At 39.4% G+C, this 27,912-nt stretch overlaps 2 protein-coding genes across 3 annotated transcripts; both read left to right on the forward strand.

Annotated features, from left to right (window-relative positions):
- The first annotated feature begins 2,579 nt into the window (after positions 1-2,579).
- On the forward strand, positions 2,580-13,319 carry LOC121932242 (alcohol dehydrogenase 1B-like). Its single transcript, XM_042470753.1, has 9 exons — positions 2,580-2,673; positions 3,394-3,495; positions 5,202-5,340; positions 7,454-7,541; positions 7,668-7,887; positions 8,721-8,984; positions 10,389-10,524; positions 10,887-11,025; positions 13,189-13,319. The coding sequence occupies exons 1-9, from the start codon at positions 2,656-2,658 to the stop codon at positions 13,211-13,213; spliced, it is 1,131 nt and encodes a 376-aa protein (XP_042326687.1). The 5' UTR covers positions 2,580-2,655; the 3' UTR covers positions 13,214-13,319.
- Positions 13,320-17,310: 3,991 nt separating this feature from the next.
- Positions 17,311-26,807, forward strand: LOC121932244 (alcohol dehydrogenase 1B). 2 transcript variants are annotated; one of them, XM_042470757.1, is made up of 10 exons: positions 17,381-17,463; positions 18,384-18,456; positions 18,555-18,656; positions 19,425-19,563; positions 19,792-19,879; positions 20,438-20,657; positions 21,501-21,764; positions 22,578-22,713; positions 23,330-23,468; positions 25,253-26,807. In XM_042470757.1, exons 2-10 carry the CDS (start codon positions 18,454-18,456, stop codon positions 25,275-25,277), a joined length of 1,116 nt encoding a protein of 371 aa, XP_042326691.1. In that variant the 5' UTR covers positions 17,381-17,463; positions 18,384-18,453; the 3' UTR covers positions 25,278-26,807. The 2 variants fall into 2 exon arrangements, with proteins under 2 accessions (XP_042326690.1, XP_042326691.1); XM_042470756.1 differs by lacking the exon at positions 18,384-18,456 and having other exon boundaries at positions 17,311-17,463.
- Positions 26,808-27,912: the final 1,105 nt, after the last annotated feature.

Below are 27,912 nucleotides of genomic sequence, written 5' to 3' on the forward strand. Positions count from 1 at the left end.
TAAATTTCATAATGCCATAACTTGCTTAGTACTATTCTTTTAAAAAAATATGGAGGACTGCAGAGGGTAAAATTACTTACAAGTAAATATCACTATCTTTTCAATGCATGTATTTGCATGCGTTTGAGTGCTTTACTCTGGCAAAGGCATTAGCCTTTAGCAAAGGTGTGGTGGATATATGGAAATCCTCTTCTGTAGTTATTACAGTCCTTGTTATAGTCAGCTAGTGCTCTAGACCCAATTGGCACAGGCTAGGGAACAGCTTTGTGGGGAATTCCACTTGTGCTGAAGGTTTTAGGGTTTTTGCAATTTGTTAATTGGTCATATCAGTTTCACCAGGATTACTTTTTGGAGGAGCTGCTGCAGCAGGAATTATGTATGATCAAAGAGACGGTGTTAATTGCATTGGCTGCAGGGCTTTCAGCAATGAGTTAAACATGTACATGCCCAACATTGTTGAGTTGGGCAACTCTGACAGATACAGGAGGGGCTAAAATATAATTTAAAAAGCTAAGCCAGTGTTAATAGTCATACAAGATACTCACCCAAAGAGCCAGGACATCCTAAGTGTCAAGGCAATTGTCTACTCAAGGATGCATGGTTCAGGCTGTATATCACTGCAATAGGCTCCTCTAGGTATCAGGCGTAGCGCAGATTTTGCCTCATTGGATTTCAGTTATGGATGTGACCAATGATGGAAGGAATACATATTTACTTCAGGAGGGGACCCTAGAGGGGAGAAAGTAACAACAGTGTCAGGAGTTGCTTAGGCATTTTGCCTGTCATTATATGTTTAGAAGTTGGAGTGGTGGATTATGTAGCAGTTTTACATCATAGTTCGCTGGTGATCTCATAGGCAGGTGGTGAGATAACAACAGAAAGGAGACTATCTTCTGTCAAGAATGTTTAAGGTAGTTTCCCTGTGGGAATAGAACAGCAACTAGAATATTAAAGGACAGGATAGGAATGAAAAGAACAAGACTGTTTATAAACTGGGAATGAATGAATTTGAAATTGTGTATGGTTTGATTAGTCCAATGTAATTGGTTGCAATGAAAATGGTTAGCCAACATATGTCAACAGATATGAAAAACAAAACAGTGGCCAATGGACTGGAAAAGATCAATTTATATCCCCATCCACAAGAAAGGAGACACAAAAGACTGCAGCAACTATAGGACTATAACACTGATCTCCCATGTAAGTAAAATCGTGCTCAAAATTCTCCAACATAGACTCCAATCATACAGAGAAATCCTTATATAAAATGGAAAATGCTATTTGAAATTTATACTTTTTGGAATATTTTCAAGTCGTGGATGCTTGAATCAGTGAATAAAAAAAATCCATGAATAAGGAGGGCTTACTGTAAAAATGGGCATTTCATCTGTCAATGCATATTGGCTACTAGCCTTATTTTATTATAATTTTCTAAGTGTGATAACAGCGTAAAGACAATAGAAGTGTCAATATAGACATTTCCACTGTACCAGTAGCCCCAAATAAACAAACAAAAACCAGCAGAATAGAATCATAGAATAATACAGTTGGAAGAGACCCCAAGGGCCATCCAGTCCAACCCCTGCCATGCAGGAACTCTCAATCAAAGCACCCCTGGCAGATGGCCATCCAGCCTCTGTTTAAAGCCCTCTAAGGAAGGAGACTCCACCACTCTCCACTGAGAGAGTATGTTCCACTGTCGAACAGCCCTTACTGTCACACACCAACAAATGAAATGTTAGCCTTTTGTAAGTTTTTAGCTGTATTGTGTTTGATTTAATGTGTGAGCTCCCTTCACTCCTGGTTTTGGAGGAAAAGGTGAGATATAAATAAAAGTGGTAGTGGAGGTGATGATAATGATCCTGTCAAAAAAATCACAACTGCATTAACACCCAAAATACGTATTCACAGAGAATGCCAGAATGGGCTAAGATGGGAAGAATGAGAGGTAAAACTACCACAATAACAACAAAAATGAACATGTTACTAAGGAAAAGACTCTGCTCATTTCACAGCACTGAGGAATTTGAACTAGGCTTTACTACTGTGAAGATTAGTAAATGAATGTGAAGTCGGTTCTTTGAGTATTCCAGTCTCAAGCCATTTTTGGTTTAAATGTAGGAAGAAATATCTTTAAACAATAATAACAATATACAGGGTATCTGAAAATTATCTTCACAGTTTCAATTGTAATATGGTCATATGGGGTCACACACGATCACATTTCCAAGGTTGCTCTTCTTAAGGGCAGTCTCATAAATAGCACATTGATAGGACAAGATAGTAGCGATATCTTGACATCAACAAGACATGTGTACCTGCCATGACTGTTGTCATTTCCTTTCCTTGGCTTTTGAACTTTGGGTACTAGGCTAAGCACACAGTCTATCAATGTCACAGAATCTATGGACTTTCCCCAGTATTATCTAAAATACATGATACTTAATGCTCATCATTCTAGGTAAGGACACTTTTTTAAAAAGTGACAATAGAGGAGGGACTAAGATTCTTGGGGTGGGACTTGAAATTATCTTATTTAATTGCAAGATGCTTCCTGCTTTTACAACCACTGCTTTTAAGTTAAAACTGGCCATCTCAAAGGCCAGATTGGAAGTACTGAAATTGGACAAAGAGGCTGATACATAGCCTAGAAACATGAGTACTGCAGGGAAAGTAAGTAGATTATTTCTTTTAATATCATTTTTTCTCCATTCCATAAGTGTAGTTGTGTGTCTGTGTCTCCATCTGTGTGTCTGTATGTATGTGCAAAAACAGATGCATTGCACTTTGGTCAGGAACAAACAATAACATGAGACTGAAATAAGATGTTGCTTCTGTAGTAGTTGTTGTTTATCTTGAATCATCTCAGTACACTGTAACCTTCCCACTATGACAAGTATTCCATGGTTGTTTCTACATTGCACAGACTGGAGGTGAAACCAATGATACTGTTCAGAAAGCAGAAGCACATGGCCTGGTATTCCTAAGTGTGTATAATTTCTTGAATGCTTCTTTGGCTCCTGGCCATTCTATTCCAAATAAAACAAAACAAAATCAGAAAAAATCCTCCTTCTGGCACTGAAGGAATTGAAATTAGGTTATGAATATGTTCTACAGTCAAAGAAAGTAGTGAGAGTAAAATGAAGGAGACTGGAGAAAAGACTTCACCCTGTCAGATAGGAGCCATGGAAAAATACAGTCGCTTGCAAATAATAAACATGTACAATTATCAGCAAAAACATATTTGAGGCTGCAGTCTTAAAGAGTCTTCACAAGAGTAAATAATAATAGATTTCAATGTCAACACTTGGAGTTGAAATCCAACAGCACTTGGTATGAATTCCCACCCAAATGTAGAAATAGTATCTCATCTCTTATCCTTATATTTCACAGGTCATCAAATGCAAGGCGGCTGTAATCTGGGAACCAAAGAAACCATTTAGCATTGTGGAAATTGAAGTGGCTCCACCAAAAGCACACGAAGTTCGTATTAAGGTAAAAGAAAGAAACCTACAACTGGACTAGTGCTGATGAGTCCCTCACCAAAACATGACCATTGGGTAGAGTATCTGCCCCCAATGGTAGAGTAGAGGCTGAAGACTGGGACAGTTTTTTCTTGCTGTTCCAAGATACGTTCATGTCTTCCAAGCTAAACTCCTGCCTATGTGGTGCAAGATGCTCTTCTGTAACAAGTATTGAGATAAAATTCAGTTGTTAGCCAAGGTGGACTGCACATGTCAAATGTGTATGTATTGTATGTGGGTTGTAGGAGGGTGCATCAGAGCACAGAGGGAATTTTGGATACAACACAACTTTGAAAAGTTACTTTTCTAAGCATAACAGTACATTACAATATACTGCATGAAAGTGGAAATCTGAAAAAATTCTTTTTGTCTAGTGGACTTTTTAAAAAATCCTAATTCAAGTTACTGGGCCATAATTCTGCGTTTAAAAGGCAACATTTGTATTCCTATTATATTCAAGCATGGGGCCAATGCTGCTTTGTTAGCAAATTATCTCTCAGTCCCTAGTGACCACTGGCAGTAGCTTTAGCAAGAGCAACTCAATGCTAATGATGGTGAGCACTGCAGGTGCTCTGCCACACAACAAAGCATGCCACATGTTGGTGGATCAGACAATTAAAGTGAAAGAAATCTATGCATGTTTGTAGGTGGTTTATACATTTATTTGAGCAAACATTAATATTTCACAGTTTGGCTTCCCTGGAAGATTGTCAGGACATCTAAGTTTGAGTATAGTCTAACTGAAAAAGCTCAACTTTTTTCTGGTCCATCTCTGAGCAACATCAGGGTTCTAGCATTAATCTCTATGCCTTGCATGAATTCATCCCCCAGCACCAAATGTAACCTGCACTACTGCATTAGGAAGCCTTCTGAGACCAACTGATGCCTTCTTCCAAGTGCTCATTTGTATCAAGGAAAGTCATTGTCAATTTTGTAGTTTGTGTTGTCCCTGTCTGTACTGGTAGCTGGGGAGGGCTATAGCCTTGTTTTCTGTGCGTTGATATTTTGATGCTTTAATCCTTTTATTTGCACATCATGTTGAAAGAAGCAGAGAGAGAGAGAGAGAGATGCTCTACAAGCATGTATAGATTTCTTTGTTTCTACAAACAAAGCAAAAAGCAAATACCGGTTGAGTCTCCCTTATCTGAAATGCTTCAGTGTTTTGGATTTTGAATTTGTTTGGAATTTGGAATATTTGCATATTCATAATGCGATATCATGGAGATAGGACCCAAGTCTAAACATGAAATTCTTTTATGTTTCGTATACACCTTATACACATAATAATAATAATAATAATAATAATAATAATAATAATAATAAAAATAAATTTATATTTTCACGCCTCTCCCGAATGGATTGAGGTGGGATTACAACCCATAAAATACATACAAGAACATATCAATAAAATACAATTAAAATAATTACATTAAAGCATAGCCTTAAGGTAATTTTATACACAATATTTTAAAATAATTTTGTGTATGAAACAAAATTTTAAATAATTTTGTGTATGAAAGCAAAGGTGTCACTATCCCACAATTCTGAATTTTAAATTTTTGAATATTTCAGATTTTGGATTTCTGGATAAGGGAGGCTGAACCTGTAAATCAGTAGCATAAGTTGCCTAGATTTAATCAGTTACCAATAGTGAGACATCTTTTATCTTTGTTCCAGATTTTGGCTAATGGAATCTGTCGCTCAGACGACCATGTACTGACTGGCTCAGTGAAAGTGAACTTCCCCATTATTCTCGGTCATGAAGCAGTTGGTGTTGTGGAAAGTGTCGGAGAAGGAGTTACTAGTGTAAAACCAGGTATGTCCAAGAACACAAAGTACACTCAGAGATACTAAATTGGTCTGTCATGACAAAATGAAGCTGATCAACCAATAGAAGGGGGATGACTTAACCATGTAACACAATTATAGCACTATGATTCTACTTTACCAACCATGGTTCCATCCTATGGAATCCTGGATTTGTTGTGTGGGGAAGGATATTTAGAATTCTTAGCCAGAGAACTCACATGCCTCAGCAGACTCCAAATTGCAAGATTACACAGGATGTTACCATGACAGCTAAAGTGGAATCATTGTACTATAATTTCATAGAGTGGTGTGGGGGTAGAGTGGACTATATGCCTGTCTCTATGCTGTTTTTCATAAATTATAGAATTTGGGATTGGTTGTCGGAAAGTTTTGGATAATGTCTGTGGTTTGTTTAATTGATTAAGAGTCAACAGTAGTATCAAGAGTCAACAGAGTCACTTAATGCAAACCCATAAATTATGAAGTCATCAATAAACTAGATTTCTATATTCAGCACTCACCACTTCATAGCTTGCTTTATGACAGGCTGCAAGAGTTTGTGAAGTTGTTCCTCCGTAAAATCCCTACTGAACAAAGGTAGGCGAACAATTGCTGGCAGAGCAAAGTCAAAGCCACTAAGGCATGGACTTGCTTTTCCTAGCAGTGAGGAAAATGTGGCCTATGGAACCCATAACTTACAAAAGTGCGAAAATATACCAAAAATGTCATCCTCTTTCCCAAGGCCAGAATTCTCAACCATTATTAAGAAGTCTACTTTACCATGACATGCGTGCATACACCAATCAATATTGCTTGAAATGTATCTACTTGCAAGGCAAACATGGACATGTAAGAATTCCAAGGCAGTACATGTTTTTGTCACATTTTCCCCATTTTAATATTTTTTTTAAATTCTGGATTTAAGTTTCTGCCTAAATACACAAAAGGTGCCAGATTCCATTAATTTTGATCAAGAAAATTTAACTAAGGGTTATTCTTATCATGTTTTGGTGAACTGGTTATGTGACTATCATCCCTCACCCACTGCTAATATTTCTTTCTTTATTGATCCACTCAGGATCCTATAAGATAATACACTGAAAATTCACAATTGGAGATCTGACTTGTTTTCATTTCTTTATAAAAGCAGCTCCATTGCGAGACTGGATGCAGACCATTGAGAATGTCATTGATTTAACTCTTTTCCCAGCACTTATGTTATTTAAATGGGAATGGAAGGAAAGGGTTTTTAAAAAAGTGTCCCCAACATTGTGCTACTCTTTGGCTTCCCTATGGTTGCTGTCAGAAGAAATTAAAAGAGGTTGGAGATCCCGTCTTTACCATCTCATCATGCCATGTATATGGACATATTTAATGGACATGCTATTAACTCATGGCTTACAGAAGTGTAGAAGATCCAGCAAAAGCCCACCCAAATGACGAAGGGGTTGAAGCAATTCCATTAACAGGGTTAGAAAAGAAAAGGAAGGAAGGAAAGAGATTATAGTGTTCCTACAAGGACCATTATCTCCCTCACCTCCCTCCCCCCCACATCATCATAATCAATCTCACTACCACCCACTAGAGGACAAATGAATTGTGGTTGTTATTCACACCGTTTATATAACTGATCTACTAAAATCACTACCACAAGAAGATAGCTTTAAAGGGAAATTTAGCAATTTAATGAAGTATTTGTCTAACACACTGACTGCTAGTCATTATGGCTATATATCACCTCCAGAATCAGCACAATATGCCACTGGATACCAGTTGCTGGGGAAGACAGGTAGAAGGGTGTTATTGCCCTATTGCCCAGCCTGTGGGCTTTCCACGGGCACCTGGTTGGTCAGGATTGGTGTTTTGTTTCAATCAGCATATCTATGTTTAGATTGCTCTGTTCTGTGTTTTCACTGTGGTCATTTCTGCTATGGCTGATTCCATCACAAAAGAAAGGAACAACTACTGTATGTGATCAACTTTAAGTGGTTAATATGAGGGTATGTTTCACCTGGATGTTCTCATTACTGGAGAAATCTTGACATTTTAGTTGTGCTGACTCTATTAGCCTATCTCAAACCTTCAGACAAAGCTGGCAATAATCTTTTTGTAATTCCTAGGAGATAAAGTCATTCCACACTTTCTTCCTCAGTGTGGAGAATGCAAAGCTTGCATCCATCCCAGAGGCAACCTGTGCAAAAAGAATGAGTAAGTTTCTATTATTACGGTATTCATAACAGAAGGTATTAGTACTAGTGCTAATGTTATAATCTTATTTGTTCTTGGTGAAACACTGTAACCTATTGACCGATTTCCCCTTTACATATTTTAAAGCATTGTCAAATGTACTGGACTGATGGCTGATGGCACCACCAGGTTCTCCTACCAAGGAAAGCAGATTCACAATTGTGGTAGCACCAGCACTTTCTCTGAATACACTGTAGTACATGAGGATTCAGTGGCCAAAATTGATGCTGCAGCTCCTCCCGAAAAAGTGTGTTTGATTTCCTGTGGATTTTCTACTGGGTACGGTGCTGTTGTAAATTCTGCTAAGGTAAGCATCAGAACAGAGTGGATACTGTGAGATCCTCCAGATGTTGTTATCACAACAACTAACTATTCACCAAAATTCACTAAAATTAAAAGCAAAAGTTCAAGTAAGACCAGCATCACCTGCTGAAATCTAATTGCTACTATTGTCCATAGCAGATCTATTTAATCAATGAGATTTGCATAGGTTTTGACTTGTAATTCAATAACAGATTCAACTGGTATCCTCTAGTTAGGACTAACAATTGGATTCAGGCCGCTGTATTTGGTGGTTGCATTTGCACATCAGAGTAATCAATGGATTGTGTTAACCATACACAAATTACAAACCATGCCTTGCCTTTTCTTTCTGTGAGTTGTTTCTCTCCTCTGCTTTTTGTCAGCTTACATTTCTTGGTGCAAACCTAGGGACATAAACCAAGGCCAAATCATGAATGTAGGTAATAACAAACCATGATTTAAATAAACAAGAATTTGTAAGCCAGAAAACAACCCATGGGTTTAATAGAGGGTCAGCAAAAGTGCAGCCATCTTGATACTGTTGAACTACATATCCCAGCATTTTTCACATTGGCTATTCAAGGCTATCACTTGTACTGTCCAATATTTTCTCAGGATTGTTTAATTTTAGTTCCATAGTGGAGAGTTTATAGTGTGTATGTGTTTTGCATTTTTTAATGTACTGTCTAGTGCTATTATTAACCGCTTGCCATGATTCTTTCTTGGTTGGTTAGCATGTTTATTTATATCTTGCCTCTCATTCAGAAGAATTCTTGGCATTCAAGAAATGACATAAAAACATTAGTACAAAATTGTATTGTTTTTATACTGATGTAGGTGGAACCAGGTTCTACATGTGCTGTTTTTGGACTGGGAGGAGTCGGCCTCTCAGTGATCATGGGCTGTAAAGTGGTTGGAGCTTCCAGAATCATCGGTATTGATATCAACAAGGATAAATTTCCTCTTGCTAAAGAGCTGGGAGCCACTGAGTGTGTCAATCCTCTAGATTTCAAAAAGCCCATCAATGAAGTGCTATTTGACATGACTGATGGTGAAGGTGTAGATTATTCATTTGAAGTGATTGGACGCCCAGAAACCATGGTATGTGAGCAAAGCTGGCATGATACCACAGACCTGAAATGAAAGGGAGAATGCTGCATGGGAAGACCATTCTGCTGATAATTAAAGTGTGGGTGAATGACGTTTCCATCAGGTCTAAAGAAGTCAGGTCCGGAGAGGTTACTTAGATGTTTATCACACTATGCTCTTAAAGAGGTACTATTCCAGTGTGACTCCTCTAGCAGCCTCCTGTTGCATGCTGGGATTGGCAGTTTTAAGGAGCTGAACTTCTCTGCCTGAGAATTCTAAATACCCCTCCTTAAAACTGCCAATCCCAGCATGCAACAGGAGGCTGCTAGAGGAGTCACACTGGAATAGTACCTCTTTAAGAGCATAGTGTGATAAACATCTTAGTTAAGCACAATCAGCTAACAAAGCAATCTTGCAACACCTTTGAGACAAACTGTGTGAAAGAAGATGTAGTATAAGCTTTTGTAGACTTGATCTACATCTGAAGAAGTAGACCAAGTCTATGAAACCTTATGTAGAGCCTGCATGGCATAGTAATTTGAGTGTTGGACAACAACTCTGGAGACCACAATTTGATTCCCAGCATGGCTGTAAAGTCCACTGGATGGCCTTGGGCATGTCATATGCTCTCAGTCTCGGTGGAAGGCAATTTCAAACCTCCTCTAAACAAATCTTGCCAAGAAACCCCCATGACAGGTTCGCCTTAGGTTTGCCACATGTTGGAAATGACTTGAAGACACAGAACAACAATGGAAGCTTATGTTACAATTTCTTTTCCACAAATTGTCTAAATGGTGCTACAAGATCCCTTTGCATATTGCTATTCCAGAGTAACATGGCTATTTCTCTGCATTCTATACTCCGATACAGGATTCCAGCCCAGATCTAATCATTACTTATCATAAAGAAGGAATGTTTCCTGTCTTTTTCTTGTACCTACAGCAACCACAGCCCATTCTACCTTGCCTCACAGGATTCTCCAGGCTTAGGCAGAGATTCCGAGGATAGGAGGAGGATGGGACACTTTCTCCCCATTAATATCCTTAATTTTACTTACTCCAGGATCACAGCCATTGGCACTCTAAAAGTTTTTGATTGCTCTGACAACATCCCATGCATAGCCTGTCCTAGATTGTTCCACAGTCTCCCAAAATTACAGGAATATATGGGGCTGTGGGAGGAAAGTTGCAAGAAGATAAAGGGATCAGATACTTTCTTCCTTGAATACCTTCAAATTAGATTATTTCAGGATCCAAGCCATTTTCATCATGAGGATTTGGATGGTGACTTTTTTAAAATTGCTGTTTCTATATTTCCTGTACAGTTAAATTCATTAAAGGTCTGATTCTTCAGAGGGTATCATGTGGGCACGGCAGATATTCTCCCTGGTTTGATTTGACTGTGTATTGTCTTTAGAGCGCTGCTTTGGCTTCCTGCAACATGAACTATGGAACAAGCGTGATTGTGGGAGTGCCTCCTACAACAGCCGAGATTACTTTCTCCCCATCACTTCTCTTCACAGGCCGCACTTGGAAAGGAACTGTATTTGGAGGTACGCAATAACTGCATGCTAAAAGCTGCTGCTATTGTTCCTTTTTTATGTGGTCAACACATTATTATAATATGTAACATAATACATATGACAGAAAATAAGTGAGGAACATCATCAGCACTTTATCTTGCATTGGCATAATACAATAATCTCAGCAGTCCTGCAGACACTTAAGCTTGAGCAATTGCATCTCTCTGGATGTTGCTGGACTACAAAGCCCATCAGCTTTAGCCAGCCAATGTAATACTGCACAACTTTAGTTCAAGTGAAAACTTTGTGAGAGTGGCAGGCTTTTAATAAAAGTCTTTCATAGCACTGTAATCTGCTTGCAGTATCTTAACCACATATTGTCTTTTTTGTAGGCTGGAAAAGCAAAGACTCTCTCCCTAGACTGGTTTCAGATTTCATGGAGAAAAAATTTTCTCTGGATCTATTAATTACTCATACAATGCCCTTTGACAAGATCAACGAAGGGTTTGAACTGCTCCGGGCAGGGAAAAGGTAAATGTTTCCTCTCTTTTAACACCCATTCTTTGCCCAGTTAAAAGTGACTAAATGCAATCCAAAAGGCAACAGTGGACTAGATGTGTATCTATACCACAGCTATAAAACTGATTTGACTGTGAAAAGCTCAGCTCAAAGGACTTCCTCAGCACAGGAACAGGGAAGCACATAAGCCTATTCTGCTTCTTCTCATAGAAAGGGACATTTCTGAAGAAGAAAGATTCCTGTTTCCTTGAAGGCTTTCCATGCAAGTGAGATCCCTGATTTGACTGAGGGATGGGATGTAAATATGATTTTGCTTTCCACTTTCTTTTCAAAGCTAGTAGATCTACATAACAAGATTCTAAAGTACAAAAATATGACACTGAACACCAATGTTCAGATCATCCAAGCCATCACAGCTGGACAGTGAAGAAAGCAGATAGAAAATTAACTCATTTGAAATGTGGTGCTGTAGAAGAGTGCTGAAGATACCATAGAAAGCCAGTAAGGCAAACAAATGGTTCTTAGAACAGGTCAAACCTGAACTCTCCCTGGAATCCAAGGTGCTTTACAGAGCGCCCAAAAAGGGCGCTCTGCCAGCACCCGTGTTTGCTGCACCAGGAAACCGCAGCGGACAAACTGCGCACTTCCCTGGTGCAGCAACAAGAACCCGCAAAAAGCAGGTTCTTTTTGCGGTACGGTTATGATGCCGCAAGGCACCAATGGTGCACTTGCGGCATCATTTCCACACTATGACGTGCGGACGCTAAGCACCCGCTATGTCAAAATGACAGCGCCCATGTAGAATGGGCGCTGCCATTTTGTACGTGCTCAGCACGTACTAGAGTTAGGGGCGTCCAGAAAGGACACCCCTTCCTAACCCTAGTACATGCCAAGCACGTACTTTTTGGTGGTGTGTAACCCACTCAAGATGACTAAATTGAGGCTATTGTACTTTGGCCACATCATGGGAAAGCATGACACATTAGAAAAGACAATAATGCTAAGAAAGACAGAAGGCAGTAGAAAAAGAGGAAGACCACGTGGCAGATGGTTAGTAGTAGTAGTAGTAAAATTTTATTCGGTCATTGACCAATAGTCACAGAATTATAACAACACATAGTTACAGAAAATTGCAGTAAAAATTTGTGGGTTTCTGAACACAGTTATAAATGGTGCCATGCACCCTTATGCAGTCATTTAAAATCATAATAAAATCCTTGTCTCTTCAATTAATTCAGGCAAATCAGGTGCTAGTCACCATCTCTCCTAGAGTTCCCCTAAAGGCATACAGCTACACACGATTAGAATCGTTAGTTTCCAGTACTCTTGGATTAATATTTATGTCTTTAATACATATTGGTTTTAAGACATAAACAATAAAATAGCAATCTTGTTAGTAGACAACGAGTATAGCCAAGGTCTGAAATATTATGTTCCCCATCTTGGTTAACAATCATTTAGCTCAGGCAAATCCAAGGCCGAGCTTCAGAAACCTCCCGAATTCTTTTCCTGGGTGTTTCAATCTGGCAAATTAACAGACTTAAATATATTATTTCCCATTTACCATTTGCAATCGGAGGGCAGATGGTTAGATTCATGGGTCTGAACCTGCAGGATCTGAGCAGAGTGGTTGAGGATAGGGAGACAGAGATGTTTCATTCATAGGGTCACATGAGTCAAGGTTGACTAGAAGGCAGTTAATAACAACAAAGATCATTTAACTGAAGATAAAACTATATTTGTTTTCTTTTGACAACAGCTTTTTTGGTACTGTGGACATTTTATGCTGGGAAATTTATGTACAGTGCGCCCGCACTATAGGCAGGCTCCCCATAAGCGGCTTCCTGCTTATATGAAAGCCACGTGAAGGGAGAGTGAATGGCGTGCGCACCCGCAGCACACACACTCTCCCGCACTGCGGGCACGAGCCCCATTCAATCAAATGGGACTCAAGCTTACGTGGTTTTTGGCTTACGCGGTCCGGAACAGATCCACCATGTAAGCCAAGGGACCACTGTATATGAAAAAACCCATTGGAAACAATGGGGTATAAGGCTAGTGTAAGTCCTATTGTCTTCAATGGATCAGCAAGAAGTTGGTTATGACTGGGTTCAGCCTGTTGACTTTGAAAAGGGTTCACTACCCTTAAATTTATACTGTTTTTTGATGTTTCAGTATTCGTGGTGTTCTGGTCTTTTAAAGACCCTGAAGTGCTGAAAATACAAGACAGTGAGTGACCTTTGCCAGCTGAGTTCCATCGGATCAATGGAATATCCATGAAAAAGTCTGTAGGCTGAGCACAAGACAATTACATTATTTTCTGTGTGTAGCAGAAAAAATAAACTTTTAATGAATTCTAGTCTCATCCTTTGACTTCTACTGTCAGTATAGTTTCACATGTCCAGTGAGGTATAATACGTAATTTTAAAAACTGAAATGATGGAAGGGAACAGGTAGGCCAGAATCCTAATGGGACATTACACTAGTGTAACAATGAAAGTGTAGACTGGAAACAGGAGGGAACAGGCTGTGTGTGCTATGGAGGAAGTAAGGCACTGTAGGAATAGGTTCCTTGGAACCAGCAGATTGTATTTGCTCTTGCCTCACTATTTCTGCAGAAAAGAACAATAGCTACTCTAAACAACCAACTTTGCAGCTGTAGGCTGTAATCCCAAACACAGGAAGGGGCTAAGTCCATTGATCCCAATGCTTTAACTACCATGGCTCAATACTATGGAATTGTGGGGTTTGTAGTTTTGTGAGATATTTTGTGAGCTCTTGTGCCACAATAAACTACAAGTACCAGCATTCCACAGGATGACGCCACGGCAGTTAAGGCGATATCAGACTGTATTTTTCTGCAGTGCAGAAGCAGCCCTAGAGTTACACATTTCTAACTTAATCTTTAGAAACTCAGTGTGGTGTAACGGTTTATGTATTGGTTTATGACTCTGGAGACCAGGGTTTGAATGCCCACTTGGCCATGGAAACCCATTGGGATACCTTGGGCAAGTCATACTCTCTCAGCTGCAGAGGAAGGCAAAGGCAAAAAATCCTCTGAACAAATCTGTTCAAGAAAATGACTTAAGATCACCATAAACTGGAAATTACTTAAAGGCACACAACAACAACAACAACAACAACCTGATTCCTATTCATGATGCACAGATATAGGATGGGTGACACCTGGCTGAATGAAACTACGTGTGAAAGGGATCTAGGAGTCCATGTAGACCACAAGTTGAACATGAGTGAACAGTGTGATGCGGCAGCTAAAAAGGCCAATGATATTTTAGGCTGCATCAATAGCAGTATAGTGTCTAGATCAAGAGAAGTAATAGTGCCACTGTATTCTGCTTTGGTCAGGCCCCACCTAGAATATTGTGTCCAGTTCTGGGCGCCACAATTCAGAAAGGACATTGAGAAACTTGAGCGTGTCCAAAGGAGGGCGACAAAAATGGTGAAGGGTCTGGAAACCATGCCCTATGAGGAACGACTTAGGGAGCTGAGGATGTTTAGCCTGGAGAAAAGAAGGTTAAGAGGTGATATGATCGCCCTGTTTAAATATTTGAAGGGATGTCATATTGAAGAGGGAGCAAGCTTGTTTTCTGCTGCTCCAGAGAACAGGACCCGGAACAATGGATGCAAGCTACAGGAAAAGAGATTCCACCTGAACATTAGGAGGAACTTCCTGACAGTAAGGGCTGTTCGACAATGGAATGCACTCCCTCGGAGGGTGATAGAGTCTCCTTCCTTGGAGGTCTTTAAACAGAGGCTGGATGGCCATCTGTCAGGGATGCTTTGATTTGGATTTCCTGCATGGCAGGGGGTTGGACTGGATGGCCCTAGTGGTCTCTTCCAACTCTATGATTCTATGATTCTATGATCCCTACATATTCACAATTGTGGTACTATTTGTCCTCCAAACCTATTTTACTGGGCATCCGCTGCTGTAAGTTATAGAGGTCTGTTCTCCTGCTGAATGGAGCAGAACAGACTAACATTTCCACCATGGTCCTGCCAGCAATCTCCAGTGAGATAATCAGAAACATGATCCCAGTAGCAGTTCTTCCTAGCACTGGAGGGATGGTGGCAGAAATATCAATCTACTGCTCCTTGTTTGACAAGAAAACAGATCTTGGAGGTCATTAACACATTGTTTTTAGTACAACTATGTGAATAATCTCACTCACACTTTCCGGGTTTGTTATTCACATTATGGAACCACATCTATGTGCATCTCTTCAAGTTTAATTGCTCACATGTGTCAGCACTCAAATGAAGATGCAGTTGATGATGCAAATGTTTATCCCAGGTCTATTTGCATTGGTTATTCACACAGCCAAGAATCTGAATCTTTCAGAAATACTCGGGGGGGGGGGGGGGGAATCCGACATTGATTACCTCAGGTTAAGTGGGTTTTTTGGCAACTGCCTCCTCCTGCCAAACTTAGTCAGATACATTCATAATGCATGTCAACAGCAAAGACTCTGCCCTTCTAATGTAAACTCAGTTGAATTTGACTTTTTAACCTAATAATGATTAACTAAATCCATCAGCATTTTTCTACTAACTCCTTTGGGTCTTCACTGTGTGTCAGAGGTTAAAGCAGTATCAAACTAAAGTATTTCTGCACTGCAGATCAGAATTACGTAACCTCCCCATGCCTGACCCCCCCTCCCCCCCAAAAAATGTTCTGATTAGTGGAAAATTAAACTTCATTCTCCACATACAATTGATGCCCAGTAAAGAAGGGTGGGGGAGAAAAAAGAAGTTATTGTGAGTCCAAAAGGGTTTCCTAAATTTACTCATCTGTTGCTGATACACAATTCTAGCTATCGACACCAATGCAACCAGATATGAATTTCTTATAGGATAGCCATTCTAAGTTCCACGATGACTGACTAATTAGGGATGCATAGCCAGGACTGTATTTTGCCCCAACAAACTATTTTAAAGCTCACTGAGCAGTATACTGTACTCTGGCATTAGTAATTGGCGTTAGACTTGTAGGATTTTTCTTAGATTCACACTTTGGGAGTAGGGGAAATAAAATAACAGTGACAAACAATTAACTGTAGACAAGGGATGGTACTTGTGAAAGTGAACATTTTTGTTGAATAATTATTGATGTTTGTATTGTTTTATTATGCTTTCCTATGTATGGTAGTACAATACAGAAACAATAGAAACATCATTTGGAATCCTGTTAAAAACTTACATCTTTGTAAGTGGACTTATGTATGCAGGAATTAGAACTAAACTGTCACATAACATCCATATTCAGTAGAGGACTGCAGTCATATTGCTACATAGCAAAGCCAGCAAAGGGCTCAGTGTACATTGATGCTTAGTGCAGAACAGGACCTATACACAATGAGACTGATGTGCATTAGTCTGGATGTGCACCTCATCAGTCCCGATACATATCACACCAGTCCTGATGTTCATTGGGCACCAATGTACAACAAGCACTCTTGCTGGTGTCCCATTATGCACCTTTACAATTCAGTAAAGGGATTTCTTAGCATCTCTGCTATGTAACTAGACATATGTAGAGTTATGTGATGTAAAAGGTGATATAGGATCCCAGCAATCATTTATAAGCAATTTCTACCAAAAAAAGAAACCCAAAAATCCATCAACAGCCCCAGAGCTACAAAATGATAAAGCTACAAAATGCAACAGCTCAAACAAACAGGGCGGGCGGGGGGACGGGGACCCAAAACCCAGAAAGAGAAAGCATGTAGTAAAAACATGTATTTCCATTGTACCAACAGTTAGGGCTTCCTTAATAGCAGATTTCCAACTGCACGAATTTCCCTACAGTTTTGGGTGTGAGGTGCAGCATGGTAGTGTGGCCTCCTTTGGCCCCTGGGGGAGCAATGCAGCCTCTAACCCTCAACAGTTGCTAACCCCTACTCTACACTTTAAAAACCAAATGAACACAAAACTTGCTTTGCTTCTTCCTTACACCCTGTATTAGTAGCTGTTTCTCCACAAGAACAAATTATTCTTACCTACTATACAGCAGCAGTTTGTTTCAGAATCTGTGTTAGTTTATTAAGTAAAATGACAGCTCAATGGCTCATGCACCACCAGCGCTTATCCTAATTCAATGGCATTTATATCAGTACAGTGGTCCTCACTACTTGTTCATCACAACTGTACTTGGCTCTAATACACATGGCACTAAAAGTGAAAACTCCATATGACCTTTCTAATCACTCCAAGTAAGGAAATTGTTGGAAGGAACTATCAGTAGAGGAGTGGCTAATTTTCTTGGGGTGGGTCTAAGAAAATATATTGGAAAGATTACTCACGTCTTCTCATCCACTGCTTTTGAGAGTGAACTTTGTCCATCTAGAAGGGCAGACTAGAAGCTCTAAAACTGCGCAGAGAATCTGATACATTACAACAAAGCCTAGAATCATGAGCACTGCAGGGAAAGTAAGTACATGGTTTCTTTTAACCTTGCTTGTTCACTTCAGGTGTGTGTGTGGCCATGCTGCACTTTAACAAGGAGTAAAGGATAACATAGGGTTCATCAAGAACTTCCCGGAATGTGGCTTCTATAGTGTCTGTTTATTTTTCATAAACCATTTCACCCTGTAACCCCAGCATAACAAAAGTTCCATGGTTGTTCTACCTTGCACAGAGTAGAGGTGGGATTAATGGTGCTTTTTAGGAAGTAGAAACACATGACTAAAACTTTCAAGTACTCTAGGTGTGTTTCATTTGTTAGATGGGTCTTTGACTCCTGGCTTTTCTTTTTCTACTAAAAGAAAATGAAAATATAACAATCAGAAATCCTCCTTCTGACACTGAAGGAGTCAAGCTTTCTTTGTTAATGTCTTCCGTGGCCTGTTCTCCACATGTGGAAGAATATTGTGGGAATGAAATGGAAGACTCCTGAAGTGGGAGAATGGACTGTACTGCGTCAGACTGCAGATGGGCAAAACCAACTTGCAAATAGTAATCTTGCACAACTGTCAGCAGCAATAGCTGCAATCTTGAATAATCTTAGTAGGGCACAAATAGTGTGGATTTAGTTAAGGGCCCCAGATTCTGAAGGGCTGCTAATATAACTAAATAACATTACACTTCAAGTTTTACATAATAGTTGAAATAATACCCACCCACACATTTTCTTAATAATGATAAGGAGTGCCCTTGAACTTAGTAGATAGGATAGGAGCTCAGGATACCACTTCATCATATCTTAATCTAGCCCTGAGAACAAGCACTGTTCAGCATTTAAAGGGTAAGTCCCACTGTAAACTGCTGTAGGAACTGGAGAAGCAGCATATAATGCCTGTTCATGAGATCACACTGATTACACTGCACAATTTTTATTACATGTGGAATAGGTTTGGGATGCATGCAGCCCTCCGAACAATGTTAGACTGCAACACCCATGAGCCCTAACCAGCATTGCCAATGGTAAGAAATGCTGGGAGGTGCAGCCCATACTTGTAGGTCATTGCATGATTCCCACCCCTCATGTAAGAATTCTATCTTACCTCTTATTATTTTCACAGATCATCAAGTGCAAAGCAGCTATAGTCTGGGAACCTAAGAAACCATTTAGCATTGTGGAAATAGAAGTGGCTCCACCAAAAGCACATGAAGTTCGCATTAAGGTAAAAGAGAGAAACCTAAAACTGGGTTAGTGTTGATGACTGGTATTCACTCACATTCATTCTTACTAGGTTGGCTCTACCATTGGGTAGAGTGGAGCATCTGCCAAAAGTGGTAAAGATTAAGGAACAGCCTTTCCCTGCCATCCACTTTGAGGATTCTAAAACAAATTCTTGCCTTTTGGGCAAGAGCACACAGTTGAAGCATTTAGTTCTCTTGCCAGTATTGAGGTAACATGCAAGTGTTAGCCAAGTTAGTTTGCATATGTGTGTGGTCATGGGCATCTTACTCACATCGGAAAACCATCATTAGTTTCTCAAACAACCACTCTGTTGCAGGAACTAGAGCTCTTGTGCATAGCTAGACTTCTCATTACTAGAATGGCTTATTCTCCCGATTTAGTTGGGGAAAAGTGAATCATCTTGACATGCAATGCCTGTAGACTATGTCTTTACAGAACCCAATAGATGTATTAGAGCATGCAAGGAACTGCAGAAAAGTGACAGCCTGAAAGAAAGCTTGCTGTTTGGTGAACATTTTAAATCCCCTATTTGTGTTACTTGGGCATGTTTCTGCAGGAAAAAGGCAAAATTTTCCTCTTATTACTTTCCAGTATGCTCCCAATGCCACTCTGCTGCCAAACCATTCTGCAGAACCCAGTAACTATGTCAGAGTGGTATGGTAATAACAGCAGGAACTGTTATCGTGACAGTTGGTGTCTAAACATAAAGTAATTGTCCAATGTGAGATATCTTTCACTTTCTTTTCAGATACTGGCTTCAGGAATCTGTCGTTCAGACGACCATGTACTGACTGGTGCAATACACGTGAACTTTCCTATTATTCTTGGTCACGAAGCAGCTGGTGTCGTGGAGAGTATTGGGGAAGGAGTTACTAGTGTGAAGCCAGGTATGGGAAAGTATACAGAGTACAAACCCCTTTTGAACAGATCTTGTAAAAAAAAAAACTCATGATAGGTTCAGCTTAGGGTTGCTGTAAGTCAGAAACAACCTGAAGGTACAGCCACAACAATATACTCATTGTTCCACTTTACGTATACCCACTTTCATGCCATTAATATATCTGGAAATTTCAGGCAGGCTCACAATACCTTTTTTTTTTTTAAATAATTCTCAGGAGACAAAGTCATTCCACTCTTTCTCCCTCAATGTGGAAAATGCAGTCCTTGCATACATCCCAAAGGCAATTGCTGCAAAAAAGCTGAGTAAGTTGTTGTTATTTCTAGCATTAGATTCTAGTAGGGCCTTCTTCATGGTTGGTCCCACATTCTGAAGCTTGATTCCTAAGAAGGCAACAATGAAGCTCTCTTTGCTGTCCTTTCCTCAGCAAGTGAAGACCTTTTTGATTCAAAAAGGCTTTTCAGAATTGATTGTTTTATTTTATTTTTAAAGGGGGGGTTCAAAGTGTGCTGCACTACATATATTTTCTGCTTTTAAATCAATGGTTTAAATGGTTTCAATTCTATAGTTTAAAAAAACTTACTGTAGGATTTGCATAGATGTTAACATACAGAAAAGTCATTTTCATCAATAGATGCAAACCAAATACTATTTTAATACTATTTTAACTCATACCTTTTTCATGTCTTTAGCTGCATGTGTGCTTTAACTGTAATTCTTTTTCCTTTATTAGCTACCTCAAGTCCTAGGCTTGGGAGAAAGGGTGTGGTACAAAGAAAGGAATACAACAGAATAGTTCTGTAATGTGTTTTGTCTTTGGCAGACCCCACACCTCTCTGATTTCTCCTTTTCATATTTTAAAGCTTTGGAGTACCTACTGGACTGATGTACGATGGCACCAGCAGGTTCACTTACAAAGGACAACCAATCTACAAGTTTATTGGCACTGGCACTTTTACCGAATACACTGTAGTCCATGAAGATTCTGTGGCCAAAATTGATGCTGCTGCTCCTCCTGAGAAAGTGTGTCTGATTGGCTGTGGATTTTCCACTGGCTATGGTGCTGCCATTAATTCTGCAAAGGTATGGATTACAGCATAGCTGGGTGACCTGCAGCATGAGGAATTTGTGGCATATCCATAATTTGTGTTTATGGCCCACCAATTAAGCATTTGTCTTGTGGGAATAATTGCTTGTGAATCCTTTTTTAAAGGTGAACCCTTTTTAAAAGGTTTGCTCCATAATGCAAAATCCACAGCCCTGATCCTATATACATAGCCCTATGATGACAGAGTTACATTACTGACAAGATACACAACCATGAATTGTGACAAGTCACAACAAGACATCATACAAGGGATCCCACTGTGAAACGAGGGATCCCATTGCATAATGGAAGATAATGTGCATTGGGACACAACATGCATTGTGAACACTGTGAAATGGCCATGCTACTAGCTCCATTTACAAAATGACCCCAATGCAAAGAGGTCTTACAGTATTTTTGAGAATGAAAAAAGAAGCTGCATGTATCTGAGGAAGCAGACTCAAGTCTACAAAAGTTCATGCTACCAGCTTGTTTCTTTCAGTTAATCTCAAAGGTGCTACAAGATCCCTCTACCTCCTAATTCTCCAGACTCAAACAGCTAGGTCTTTGAATGATACATCTATGCCTCCACTCTCCCCTTGAGAATATGAACATGAGAATGGTCCAATGACTCAGTTCAACTTCATATGATCATAACTTAGTTTGTAATAATGTAACTTCCTAACAGACTGAAAACCATAGAGTCAAGCAAAAATAAATAAATCAGAGTTAGAGAGCATATTATGAATTGCATGCCATGTTTATTTGTGTGTTATTTAATATTTAATAACTATACACTTACTCTTGGTCTCAGGATTATTATTTTTATTTTGATGTAGGTGGAGCCTGGCTCTACCTGTGCCGTTTTTGGACTGGGAGGAGTTGGCCTTTCAGCAGTGATGGGTTGTAAGGCAGCTGGAGCCTCCCGAATTATCGGGGTTGACATCAACAAGGATAAATTTCCCAAAGCTAAAGAACTGGGAGCCACCGAGTGTGTCAACCCCCTGGATTTCAAGAAGCCCATCAATGAAGTGCTGTTTGATATGACTAATGGGGATGGTGTTGATTATTCGCTTGAAGTGATTGGGCGTACTGACACTATGGTACGTACATGAAATTGTACAAAAGACTTGAAATGGAAGAGAAATGTCTTCATTATTTTTCTTCCTGTTCTCACCCCTCTCCCTGAAATTCTGCTCCAATAATTTTCTTCATTCAGTCATTAGTTTCTAGAGTAAGGGTGAGCGATTGCAAGGGGGCCGAGGGCTAATTTCCCCCCTCAACCACACTTCACATTGCACTTCCATACAATGAGCCCCAATACCTCTATTTTCCTCAGCAGTCCCTCCCAAAATGACAAGTCACTTCCTATCATCATTTTGATTGGGCTTGCAAAGAAACCCAGAGATATTGGAGCTTATGGGAGTGCAATTTGCTTGTAGGGTGGGGGTATTCTCATATGTCTTCATGCATTTCATTCACTGTTGTTTGGGGACAAAAGTTACATGGATTTTATTTTAAAATGGGAAGTTAAAGGGACTGATGTAGGATCTCAGGGGTCACAAAAGTTGAGTCCAGGAACTGCACCAGCCACATTTGCTAGTCCAAATTAGTGCACACCCACTGAACCAATTCTTCAGTGAGTCAACACATAGGTTAATCCCTTTAATGCAATGGATCTCCTCTGGCTAGGATGTAGACATTTCCCTCCATGAAATTTCTTAAGGTTATGTATACACAACTATTATCTATGGAGATGGTTTGGAGAAGGGGGGTGGTAATTTCAATATTCTCTTGTAAAGTAAAACCAAAATAGAAATGGTCTTATTCTTCAAGGCAGTAGAAGGTGGTAAGGCAGGCATAAGAGATATTTCCCACAGTTTGATCTGAATGTGTGACTTTGGATTTGCTTTTAGACTGCCGCAATGGCTTCATGCAACATGAACTATGGCACAAGTGTGATTGTGGGAGTGCCTCCTGAAGTGTCAGAGATTACTTTCTCCCCTTCACTTATCTTCACTGGCCGCACTTGGAAAGGATCTATATTTGGAGGTATGGCCTGAAATCACACACAAACACACACACACACACACACACACACACACACACTTACTTTACTGGAAACCCAGCCTTGCCATATGTACCATAGAAGCCATGAGTGAGGAAGATCAAGAACACCCTATTTGGCACTGACATCATATGGCATTTTCAGCAATCCCAGCACGCATGAAGATAGCTGAATTTGTCTATACTCCTTGAGACATTGCTGAACTGCAAAACCTATTAGATTTAGCCAGCATGGCAAATAAAAGATTGTTAACATTGTTCAATGCTGGTTCAGGCTAAGAATCTCTCTAACCATAATACTTTTAATATTTATTGATTGCAGCACTGTAACCCACTTGTCATATCTTGTTGACACACTAATTTAGGATTGCACAAAATTCTCAGTGTGTTCCATGGAGATAGATGAGACTGAGCAATTGCAATTTCCTGGATGTTGCTGAACTACAAATCCCACCAGCCTTAGCCAGCCAATATAAAACCATCAGGGTTACAACACTGGTTCAGGCTAAAAAAATTATAAGAGCAGCAGACCTTTAACAAACATATTTCATGGTACTGTAATCTGCCTGCTGTATCTTAACCACATATTTCTTATTTGCAGGCTGGAAAAGCAAAGATTCAGTCCCAAGACTGGTTTCCGATTTCATGCAGAAAAAGTTTACTTTAGATCCACTCATTACCCACACCATGCCCTTGGACAAAATCAATGAAGGGTTTGAACTGCTCCGGGCAGGGAAAAGGTAAAACTTTCTTTTACAGTCATCCTTGGTCCACATAAAAGGGAGCAAGTGTGGCCCAAATGGTAACCAAGAGCTAGCATATCTTTACTTAAAGCTGTTTAACAATCAATAGCCTTGTTCAGTTGTTAGCCCACACGACTTTCTTTAGCACAGGAGCAAGGGCATCCTCCTTCCTCTCGTGGGAAGTAGCACTCTTGAAGTGAAGATGTATTTATTCACATGCAGGTATTCCACACAGGCCTGGGATTATGGGTATCAGAGAATCAGGATGAATTTAGCACCTCACCAAAATACAATCCCCAGCAATCTTCAGAGTGTTGATGATAGGGTTGGAAAGACTATTCACTTTTATTTGTTTCTATTTGGGTTTCCTGACAATTCAGGAAAGTGGGCCTAGAAGAATATCTGAAAAGCAAGATAAGATTTTGCCTGGTATTCACATGTCCTGAAATGTTCTAAGAAATTATTTTCTACAGAATTACATGTTGGCATGTTTTATTTTTATTTTTTGTACAAGAATGTGAAGGTTGTGCTACAAAATACATGTTTGTATTTAAAAAATACTGCTTCCAGAAGAACTCATTTTTGTGCAAAAATTGTGGTTTTGTGGAAAAACACAATTTTCTGCACATAAAAGAGATGGTTGGCATCCCATTGGGAACTTATGGCCTATAAACTGTCAATTTTACAAAGCTGAATTCCACAATTGTGCAATGTCCAGAAGAGAGACATAAGTACACTATTGGGACCATTTATGCAAGACAAGCCAGCAGTATGGCCATTGCACAACAGTGTTGAAGCACAACTAATTGCAGTAAATATGTGTCCATATGTGTCCCAAGTGCAATGGGAACTCCTGTTGTGCAACAGGCCATTTTTTTAGGTGCCCCACTGTGTCTCATTGCAATTCACTGGCACAGTTATATATAACATGTCAGTAATACAGCTCCATAATCATAACATTATACCTCATACCCTCTGGTGCAGCATTTCTGACGGTGTTTCTGGAACTGAGGCTTTTATTCTGGGAGGAAATGTCTTTGGGGCTTTAAAAAACACTGTCTACAGAAACACCTATCAGCAGTTGTACAAAAATTGTGATTTTTGCAAAAACAACAACAACACAGTTTTTGTAAATAATCCCATTGTATATTTCTGGGAACAATCTATTTGCATTTTAAAATATATTTCTGCTTATAATTGTTTTCTGAAATGTTTCAGGATGTTTGAATACTGAGCAAAAACTTCACAGACATAGTAGTTATCCCCTGCAAAGGTGGGAGAAATTCAGACATTATTAATTTTTACAAGTGAGAATGAAATGGTAAAACTATTTATATCCCTAGCTGATGAGATGAGAAGCCATGACAGTTAAATCGGTATAATGTAACATAATGCAGTGGAGACAGACACTAGGAACCTGGGATATTTTTGTGGACGTGGAACTTAGATCATTCATCTATGAGATTTAGAATTAACCGCTGAGGTACATTTTTGGAGCTACAAATATGCCAAATGAAGAAAAATAGTGAGGGGAGGGAGGGATCCGCATCTTGTATCACTCATTGTTTATAAAGAGAGAAAAGCAAGAGGTAAGAAGAAAATAGATATTCCAGAAAAGAACATGTGAAATAGCTAAATTTGCATAGCAAATGATATCTACTGTTTAGTAAACATAATTAAAGTAAGTCCCATTTACTTCAGTATGGTCTGGACGCATCTTATTCACCCTGATGTGTAGAACAAAGTTCATAATCTCCTTAAACCTTTTTCTGATTTTTCAGTATTCGTAGTGTTCTGGTGTTTTAAAAAAATCCAGTCGTGAAGAAAGTGACAGTGGCCCCTGCAAACTGAATTCTCCCAGATCACCTGACCACACAATTCATAATGGGACATCTTTGGAAAGAACTGGATTCTACTATGTTGCCTGTAGCACTGCTATTTTATCAGCTTGTAGAGTGATCCCAAGATAATTACATTTGTATTGTAATTACAATGTTAAATACAATATAGTCTTGTCCTGTAATTCCTGCTTTCAGTACTCCAGAAACAATGTTCAATGATACAACAATGAGAAGAATAATCATACATTTCAAAACTGAACAGTTTATGCTGGACTCCTGTTGGTGCATTAATCCAGTGTAACAATGCTTTTGGCAAAAACAGATTGTAGTGTTCACATGTGTTCCTTTAAAATAATGGAAGTGGAAGCAATGATGTCAATGAGGCAAGGTTCAGTAGGAGGAGAAAGGAGAGGCCTCAAGCTTTTAATTTTTTTTTAAAATAAAATTTTAAATTTTAATTTAACAATATCTATATATTATTTTTAATTTTTCTTTTGAAATATCACATCTTATCTAATTTTCACTTTCACCACATGAAACTATGTATACGGAAATACATTTAGGCTTTGATATTGTAATTTAAAGATATAATTTTAATTTTGCTAGTTGTTTATGCTACAACATAATGGTACACAGGAATTACAATTTATGAGTAATATTAGTACAAAAACATTACATAGGATTCTGAATGGTGTGGTATGGGAGAAGGTCTAGTTTATTCATAATTAACGAAATGTAATGATACTATTCTACTAAGTTTCCTATGTCTGGCTAAGGTTGTTGTCTCTGTTTCGGAAACCCTACATGCCATTGTTGTTGTAGTAGTGTGCCTCCAAGTCATTTTTGATTGATGGTGACTCCAAGGTGAACTTGACTTATGGTGACCCTATCATATGGTTTTCTTGGCAAGTTTCTTCAGGTTTGCCATTGCCATCCTCTGAAACTGAGAGTGTGATTTGACCAAGGTCACCCAGTAAGTTTTTATGCTTGAGCAGGGATTCAAACCCATAGTCCAATGTTCAAACCATTTACACAGTCTCAAATGATTGCACATCAGCTCATGAGTCTTCTCGGTATGTGCAGACAAAAATACGCAAACAGAAACATTTGAAACCATCAGATCCATTCAACATAAAAAAATACTACAAATAACACAAGGAATGGAGGTGGGCAGCTCACTTGATATTAAAGTCACAGTGATCAGAGTCTTAGGGTCCTTTCACATTACACACTGATTCCACATCAAGAAGTCTCTGCCCAAGAAAGAAGGAGAATCAGTTGTTGCTATGACTTTATTCATTAATTTAAAACATTGAAATATTGGGGAAACAGGCTAGTTGCATGTGAAATAAATAAACTTTGGCAGCACATTTTGGCTCCTATAAGAAAATGGGAAATGTAGAAATGTACTACCATAAGGAAAGCCTTGAGGCTTTTGCATACAAGGTTATAACTGTAAAAGCCATACTGCAACTAAAATCAGACTTACTTCCAACTGCGTTTATGTTAACCTTTTATTTCCAATATGTCTTACTGTTGTAGAATTTGCTGAAGAATTAAAACTTTATCTGAACAAGCAGCATTCCTCCAAGCTGCTTGTTAGCCCAAGGAGGCTCTTATCTTTGGTAAAAACACTGTACAGAATCTGAGTCAGGCAACTGGACTCGCTGTAGGCGTAGTCTCATAGACAATTCTTAACCTCTTGCTTACTAGCTAGATGTGGATTTTCCTCAGATTCAAATGGAAAGTGGGGTGAAGATCAGATAATAATAATAATAATAATAATAATAATAATAATAATAATAATAGCAAAACAAAACACAAACAGACAGCTTCATTTATATACCACTTCATAGTGAACTAATAGTGTCTAAGCAGTTTACAATTGTAAGCTAATTGTCCCCAACAAGCTGGGTACTCATATTAGCGACCTTGGAAGGATGCAAGCCTGAGTCAAGCTTGAGCCTTTTTGCTAGTATTGCACTTGCAACCTTCCACTGTGCCACCAGGGCTCCTATTAAAATGTGAATAGTGTGTGATACTGATACAAGTGGACAATTTTGCTGTTATTGAATAGCAGTTGATGTTTGTATTTATTTATTCATTTAGCTTTTATATGGATGATGATACAATTCAGAAACAATACAAACATTAACCATATGCAGTTACTTTCAGACTAAGGGGCTGAACGGACTGCCCCTAAGGGCAACCTGCAGCCACTTCTTTCTTTCCCAAATTGGGGCCACAGCAACTGCATGCTGCAGCCCTGATCAGGCCTTTCTGCAGCACAAAAAGGAGCTGCAAAAAGCAGCTCCTCTTTTCAGTGTAGAAAGGGTGCAATAGCCGATGGCGCTGCAGCTTTTCAGTGCTTCTTTGAGGCTGTGTCATCTGGACACAGTGCCAGAGAAACACCATGATACCGCCCACCATGTGGTGGGGCATGTGGCATCTCTCTGGCATGGGGGCAGAGTTGTGGTGTGCATTATGTGGATGCCATGCCCCCACTCCGCCCCCATGCCGGCCTTTGATGCCAGTCTGTACAGCCCCTAACTAAAGAAAAAAGTTGGCAGCATGAACTTTCGTAGACTTAAGTCTACATC

Source organism: Sceloporus undulatus, chromosome 5, assembly GCF_019175285.1.
Source record: "Sceloporus undulatus isolate JIND9_A2432 ecotype Alabama chromosome 5, SceUnd_v1.1, whole genome shotgun sequence".
NCBI classification, from domain to species: domain Eukaryota; kingdom Metazoa; phylum Chordata; class Lepidosauria; order Squamata; family Phrynosomatidae; genus Sceloporus; species Sceloporus undulatus.

Excerpts from the sequence above, each read along its gene's own strand:
- LOC121932242 (XM_042470753.1), top strand. Across the intron at positions 3,496-5,201 it reads CACACGAAGTTCGTATTAAG|ATTTTGGCTAATGGAATCTG; the intron begins GTAAAAGAAAGA and ends TCTTTGTTCCAG. Across the intron at positions 11,026-13,188 it reads CTGCTCCGGGCAGGGAAAAG|TATTCGTGGTGTTCTGGTCT; the intron begins GTAAATGTTTCC and ends TTGATGTTTCAG.
- LOC121932244 (XM_042470756.1), top strand. Across the intron at positions 20,658-21,500 it reads CTGCCATTAATTCTGCAAAG|GTGGAGCCTGGCTCTACCTG; the intron begins GTATGGATTACA and ends ATTTTGATGTAG. Across the intron at positions 23,469-25,252 it reads CTGCTCCGGGCAGGGAAAAG|TATTCGTAGTGTTCTGGTGT; the intron begins GTAAAACTTTCT and ends CTGATTTTTCAG.